The 7,386-nt window shown below is 38.9% G+C and overlaps 1 protein-coding gene across 3 annotated transcripts; it reads right to left on the reverse strand.

Annotated features, from left to right (window-relative positions):
- Positions 1 to 1,019: 1,019 nt before the first annotated feature.
- On the reverse strand, positions 1,020 to 7,135 carry LOC118225704 (cold-inducible RNA-binding protein B-like). 3 transcript variants are annotated; one of them, XR_004764881.1, is made up of 8 exons: positions 6,978 to 7,135; positions 5,867 to 5,976; positions 5,644 to 5,750; positions 5,386 to 5,509; positions 5,063 to 5,291; positions 4,912 to 4,976; positions 2,256 to 2,342; positions 1,020 to 1,875 (listed from the first exon to the last, which is right to left on the reverse strand). XR_004764881.1 is itself a non-coding variant. In XM_035414554.1 (7 exons), exons 2-7 carry the CDS (start codon positions 5,964 to 5,966, stop codon positions 4,453 to 4,455), a joined length of 624 nt encoding a protein of 207 aa, XP_035270445.1. In that variant the 5' UTR covers positions 5,967 to 5,976; positions 6,978 to 7,135; the 3' UTR covers positions 3,462 to 4,452. The 3 variants fall into 3 exon arrangements, 2 of the variants coding, with proteins under 2 accessions (XP_035270445.1, XP_035270444.1); XM_035414554.1 differs by lacking the exons at positions 1,020 to 1,875; positions 2,256 to 2,342 and adding an exon at positions 3,462 to 4,466 and having other exon boundaries at positions 5,401 to 5,509; XM_035414553.1 differs by lacking the exons at positions 1,020 to 1,875; positions 2,256 to 2,342 and adding an exon at positions 3,462 to 4,466.
- Positions 7,136 to 7,386: the final 251 nt, after the last annotated feature.

Genomic DNA, 7,386 nt, shown 5'->3' on the forward strand with positions numbered 1-7,386 from the left:
TTGTCCTTCATTACTTCCTCCCTGAGGGAAATATTTTTAATAATGCACAGGCCTAACATTTTCCACAAACTGCTTATATTAAGATTTACATATTTTCTTTAAAAAAATAAAATAAAAAGAATACTCGGGTATTATTGTAAGTTGATTAGTCCAGCTGTCAGCATTTGTAAGCTGTTACTAAGCAAATATCCTGTCCCTTATCTTCCTCCAACATTCTTACACCAATCAACTGCCGTGAAACTGTGGAGTAAGGAAAAATGAACTCCCATCCAAAATATACTTGTGTATAGGCTACCTCTGTATGGCATTGCCTCAGGGAAATCCAAGTCTCCAGAGTATAAATAAAAATGAATATTTAAATCCACCAGATGGACCTTACACATGCAAGCTACTTCATTGTAATTGAGAATTTGTAGTTCTTGTCCCATGAGCAACCATTCACCTCCTCAGCCACTGTGAAAGAATCCTCTTCAACTGCCACATCTTGGCACTGCTCTATTCAGATTCAGCTGTCCAACTGACCACAAAACTAGAGACCAATGTGTAATTGTTAAGACTGTTTGTGTACTGCATAAAATAAATTATATTATTACCTTAGTCTGCATTACATACACCTTCACCTTAGCTTATCATGGGATTCTCATTTTATTAACCTAACTTCCTAATATCCTGTAGTATAAACTAAGATGGAAATGGTATGCATTGAAGCATTATAATCTTAAGGAAATAAGGAAACATACAAAGCCTCAATATATCTTGGGAGTTGTTTCCATAAAGGCAAAAAGAGGTAGTCTGTTTATCACTAGTGTTTCCCTTTGAAAACATTGGGATGCAAAAATGCATTTTGTACAGTAACTGAAATGAAACCTAAGTAACATTAAAGCCATGTTCACGTGGCTTAGGGAAGGTGTCAAGAAAGAGTCATTTTAGCCCTAAAAGGTTAAAAGGCAAATACGTACATTTGGTAACTATTAAAGATTAACAAATGCAATTTTCAGTTAAGATGAGGCAAAAGACCGTTTGAATGTCTGGACAAGCTGCCTTTATTAATCGGACATGGTGCACTGCAGATGGAAATCTTTCATACCAACTGTCACCACAGGAGTACACTTTAGAGGATTTTCTGACTGGAACCTCCATGTTGAGGTTGGCTCACAGGAACTTAACTTAAGGCATCAGACCAAATAATAAAATGCATTTTAAGTAGAAATGGATTATGCATATACAGTCTTAATACAGTCAATTTCTATTTAAAATGCAATAAAAAATTTTGGATTAGCAAAAAATAAAATAAAAAAATACTCCAAAACATGCACAAAGGTTGTTCCAAGAAAGGTGTTGCACATTTGCATTCCTCTACTTAGACAAACATGCCCTTCATTCTTTATCTTAGTAATAAACTTACCACCATGAGATTATTTCATGGTATTTAATTTGCTGGACATGTTGGCATTTGTACTAGCATCAACTAAAGTGCTTAAAAAATATTTAACAAGGTCAACATGGACACCATTGGATATTTACACTGTTTTTCCATGACATTTATAGAAAATTAATGTACAAAATAATATGGGAGAAATATTTGGCTCAAAACCCAAGTTTGCAAGCTTGTTTTAGACAAATTGTGAAAATAAAAGTAGTATGACAAAATATACATTTGAAGGAGTCACAATTTAATATTTGCCATTATTTTTTGATCTCCAATACAAGTTTGATATATAAATTACGACTTCTAAAATTCCAGTTCAGCCGTTCAGCTCGAGGCCCACGGGGAGGAGCTGTCAACATTTTGTTCTCCAGTTATGTTGCGTCAATCCAAAGAGCAGCTTCTCAGCACAGACCCAATGTGCAAGGGAAAGCCTCCAAATGATAGACCTGCAATCAAAATTATTCAGTGAAATTACACACAATTAATAATATAATAATCATAAAAAAAGACAGTCAAACCCTTTTCGATAACAACTATTCCATTTTCTCCAACATATAACAATCACCCACATCCCATGACTCAGTGATTTTTAATCATAGACAAAATAATTTCAAATTTTAAAAATGAACCATAATAGATTTCAATAAAATTAGGCGGATATTAGTCTTCATGTGTAACTCATAATTTTCACTGACAAATCTGATGCAAATTAAAATGAGTAAGTACTGTTCCTTTAGCTAGATTTAGAAGTAAAACTACCACCATCTCACAATACCCCAATGCAATTCACTAAAACAGCCAAAAGACTGCTTTTTGAAAAACTAACCTCAAGACAGACTTGAAATACCACAGCACCATGGAAAAACTCCAGGTAACATCCAACTCACAGGAAAACTTGCAGGATAATTTCAACCTAGAAAAATAGGGGAAAAAACATTCAAATCAGTCTAAAGCATAAGCTTCACCTACACAATACCAATAGCATGCACTCCCAGTACAACAAGCAAATACAAGCCTAATTCAGACGACTTTCGGAAAGTTATTTCTGAGAAATAAAAATTAACATTAGCCATGGTCACAAGTATACACCCACTCAAGAAAATGTATCCCAGTATGTAAACCAGGTTCATAGTCTGAGATCTAAAATAAGCTTCCAGTTTTCATTGAGTTACTCCACACCCATATTTGAAAAGGAACAAGAATGCACTAGTCTTAAAAAATAGACCATGGAGAATGGCGAACAACCATTCACTTTCCTGAGCAGTGAGAGAATGGACCAAACGGAAGGACAAGTTCCTACTTAGACTACAGACAGTAGTTTTATAGGCATCATTTTTTTTAAAATTTTTATATCAAGGCCTGGAGCTTGCATTGGCCAGAGCCATTGCACCATGTTTTGTGGACAGTGAAATATCTCCAAGGATAAGGATGGGGCACTTGACATCATGCAGCTTTAATAGCACCCACTTTTCTGGGGGAGTCACATCTGCTAGGACATTTGCAGAAGGGCAAGTCTGATGAGCAAATGTTAAGATGGTCTGAAGGATATGAACAGGAGAGCAAAAGTAGTTACCTCACATTACAGGCCTATCTCCACATTTGAACTAGCCAAGAGAGCAGCTTTCATCCCTGATGATTCACTTGTCGGTAGGCACAACACTTCATTCTCCACGGACATTGATGATTTTCCCACCAAAGCTAGCAGAGAACTCTTGGACGCAATGAACATTAAACAGAACCAGGGCCAGCTGATGTTTCTAGTGCTACATTTCAGTCTGCTGTACAGTAAATGATAGTCATCTTTAAAGTAGTGCATGAGACCCAGGTGAAGCGCTCACACCATAATTCTATGTAGAATTTGCCCACAATCAATAGCCCAACTAATTTAACACTTTCATTACCCACCCAAAAGGATTCCTGTTCTATAAAAATGTTGCCCTCCCAACACCCTTTCCAAATACCCAATACTTCTTTTCAAACAATCAGCTGGCTTTGCCCAGAGTAATGACCAATTCTTTGGAGGCACAAGAAATTCAGAGCATTTTCATCCAAGTGTTTTAATAGGCTTCATGAAGCCGAAGTTTACAAAAACAAAAAAAAGTTTCTTCAAAGTTGATACACAGAACAAAAAAAGCACAATTCTTTCCCAAGAGGAACATCACTGGTAGTAACATTTAGATTGATCATGAATATTTCAGTCCACAGAGCACATTAAAAACACAGGTTGCAAAGAGCAAAATACCTCCAGTAAACAGGAGCAGGTTGCAATTAGCACCTCGTGTGAACAGCTGGCCAACTTCAGGTTAAGTTACCAGTCTGAAAGTAATTCACTCTTTGAATACTGAATATTTACAGATCTTTAGCTAGATCAAGGAGGTCTGCTGGGAACACAAGATTCCAGGTAGCATCCCTGCCTTGCTAAACTGAAGGAATGCATTACATAGTTCAAGGCACACAAAGCCTTGAACATCACAGCTCATCAAGCTTCTGGGGAGGAGACTTCAATTGGAAACTTTGGTTGTGGAAGTTTAAAAGAAAATTGGAATTTTAAAATTTCTCCAGTATTACTCGTTTAATAATTGGAATCATTTTTAGAAGCTATCAGGCTGTGCTGAACAGGATCAACGACTTGAGACTAAAACAGGACAATGAGCTTTCTTTATAAATACAGCCATAAAATGAACGACTTTCCCTACAATATATTCTCAGTGCACCAGGAATGTGAACAACTTTTTTTTTTAAATTTTTTTTTTTAATGCAGGAACCACTGAGCAGTTTCCAATTTAATCAAATTATAAATGTTTCAGATTGACATCTCATTGAGGAAGAAATCCTACACTGAAATGCTTAAATTGACCAAGATAAAAAAAAAAAAGCTTTATATAAAAAGATGCTGTCAGGCTGCTTTAAAGAGGCTACAACCACTTTACATCAACATTTGGGGGCAAAAACAAAAGAAGTCTTCATAGCACATCTTTATAAACGCAGCCAGCGAAGTGATGATCTTGAAATCAGGAAGATTTTTACTCGTGCGCAGCTGAGGACAAGAAGTGGCAAAAATGTAAAGACACCGCAGCATTCTACAAGATTTCACATTAACTAGCCATGGCTACCCCAAATACATTAACGCAATGAACAGGGTCTATCAGATGTAGCGCACTTACTCTGTACATTTAATGAAGGATGGCAAATTAACTGCCAGGCAACAAAACTGAAAGGCTGAATGCCTCGTTCAAGCAGCAGCTGACAGTGCCTCAAAGTTGGCACGACTGCAATCGTGTCCAAACAGGATCAGCAGTGTCAAAACTGAGACGCCTCACTAGTGTGGCTCCGCTTAATCAGAAAGCTTGTCAGTAGAGCATTAAGCCTTATCTACTGTACACAAGTTCTTTATGGCCATTCCACGGATCTCAGGTAACTGTACTTCACCAATTTCTACTACCCCAAGCTGCACAAGCCCCTACAAGTTGCTCAATACTTACCATAACTGTCGTATCCGTCTCTGTAGGAACTCCCAGAGCGGTCACCACCATAACCTCCCTGACTCCTACAATACAAAACAGTAACAGTGAGACACAATTCTTTTGCAGAATTGATAAATAGTCATGACAACATGCCTGGTGCCATCATTACCTGTTGTCTCTGTTGTAATATCCTCCACCACCACCTCCAGAGGAATATCCTCCACCCCCACTCCTGCTGGAGTAACCGCCTCCGCCTCCGCCTCCGCTTCCATAGCTCCTATCGCTGCTTCCATAGCTTCGGTCCCCACCATAGCTCCTATCGCTGCTTCCATAGCTTCGATCTCCTCCATAGCTGCGGTCACCTCCATAGCTGCGGTCACCTCCATAGCCTCCACCACCTGCAAAAACATTAGTTAGTGAACCATTGCTTACTTTTGTACTTGGAAGATGATACTAAAATACGGCAAGGAGGGCGTGACTCGTCACACCCACCCCTTCCTCGGCCACCTCTGAAGAAACCGCCTCCTCTTCCAGATGACCCGCCTCTGAAACCGCCACCAGATCTTCCTCCAGATTTGCCGGCTTCATCTACACGAATCATCCTCCCATCAACAGACTGCGCCAAAAAAAAAAAAAAAAGTTGAGTTAAACGACCACCACAACTTGCAACATCACCTGCAGGTTGCATCCATAGTATTGACCCACACAGAAATCTAGAGGTCCAGGTCGATTAGTGAAGAAATCACAAACCTTGCCATTCATTGCCGTCATGGCATCCTTTGCATCCTCAGGGTTTTCGAATGTAACAAAACCAAAACCACGGGACTTGTTGGTCTCTCGGTCTCTGATAACATCCACTGAAAATGATAAAATGATAATATAATAAACCATTTCCCCAAAGGCTTTAAATATGGCAAAGGATGGAGGGAGGCATTATTGACCATGTGTAGAATTTATAATAAAACAAACATACCCTTTGTGATGCTCCCATACTTGGAAAACGCCTGCTCCAGTGAATCTTCGTTGGTATCGAAGTTGAGGCCTCCAACAAAAAGCTTTCCTTCATCAGACATCTTGAAATATCTATTAAAAAAAAAAATAATAAAAAAAGAAGTTTTAAGTAGGCCAAAGGCCACAACATATCCGCATGGGAGAAAACAATATCCAGAAAAACTAATGTACGAAGCGATCACTATACAGAAAAAAAGAGCATTTCGAGTACAGTGAATGCAATGGTGAGGAGGCAGCATAAGATTCAGGCTGCATGAGCAAGGAAGATTCGCTGAACAAACCATGTGCGCCATTTTCTCCCGCTCAGACAATTCAGGGTGCGTGGAGCGGCCATCTTTGAACCCACCGAATTCGGTTTTTAAGGAATTAACGACAGATACAAAGCGACTATTCTATTCGCCTAGTACGCCGCTATAACGTTAGTACAGCAGAGCACGTTTCGTTGTATAGCGGTCTTTCAGCTCATACAAGTTACGACATTTCCATTCAACGCGAACACGCCACTCCTGGTTACCATAGCGGGCTAGTGCATAGACTACACGCGGTCCTTAATTTTCTTGCAACGATATCCAGAAAATAAACTGATAAAGTAACGGCTACGGCTTAAAGTAAAGTCAGCTAAACACGAATGTCGACTTAAATCTGAATCTCAATGGTAATTTAACAACGATAAACTATTATTTCAATGATCGTTAACGTGCCGGCCATTTTGATTAGCTTACGAACATCGCTTTGTTCGCAATTCGCCATTAGTGCTGACCAGCTAACAATCACGTGGAAACCAAATAACAGAACCGAATGTTATGCATGTACAATAGATTCATTTTCATTGATCGGGAAAATAAACTGAATGCACTGAGGCAAACAAGCAATGCTAGTGTAACTTAGTTGGCTAAATAAATAACCCACCTAACGACTTAAAATGTAAATGTTGCGTCTTTTTTTAAGTAACAGGACAAGGTAAATCTGTTATCCCTTAATTATGATCAACGCAAAGTATTCTAGCAAGCAGGTAGCTGCTTAAACTAGTAGTTAGCCAAGTAACAGATACCTTCTACGATAAAGTTACTCACCTTAGGTGACAGACCAGCACAGTATACAACCCCTCTACCGGATGCTCGACGGCGAGTGAAGAAGAACTAAAATGGAGTCTAATTTATGAAACATTCGCATGCGCCAGTTCATGAATAAGCAAGTGAAGGGACTAGAGACCCTCCCACTCTGTGTAACAAAATCTATGGAGAGGCGCGCCAAGCGAAGATGACGTCAGAGAATGTGATTTTGGAGGGTTTTTTGTAGGGGTGGGAACGTTTAGTTTTGTTGGCAAAGAGAGTAGAAATCCAGACTACCTAATTTTCAATATACTCAAATCCGATATTCATCTCCTATCGTCTACTGTAGAGAAGATATGGCAAGTAACGTTTTAACAAGAGAATGTGTCAAATATAATGTTTGAGTAAATTAACTCTACATTATGTAGGC

Source organism: Anguilla anguilla, chromosome 4, assembly GCF_013347855.1.
Source record: "Anguilla anguilla isolate fAngAng1 chromosome 4, fAngAng1.pri, whole genome shotgun sequence".
In the NCBI taxonomy this organism is placed as follows: Eukaryota; Metazoa; Chordata; class Actinopteri; order Anguilliformes; family Anguillidae; genus Anguilla; species Anguilla anguilla.

What these genes read in the sequence shown, in the direction of transcription:
- LOC118225704 (XM_035414553.1), bottom strand. Translation starts at nt 5,966, where the DNA reads ATGTCTGATGAAGGAAAGCTTTTTGTTGGAGGCCTCAACTTCGATACC. An exon ending in GTATGGGAGCATCACAAAGG is followed by an intron (nt 5,751 to 5,866) that starts GTATGTTTGTTT and finishes TATCATTTTCAG; the next exon opens with TGGATGTTATCAGAGACCGA. An exon ending in TGACGGCAATGAATGGCAAG is followed by an intron (nt 5,510 to 5,643) that starts GTTTGTGATTTC and finishes TTTTTGGCGCAG; the next exon opens with TCTGTTGATGGGAGGATGAT.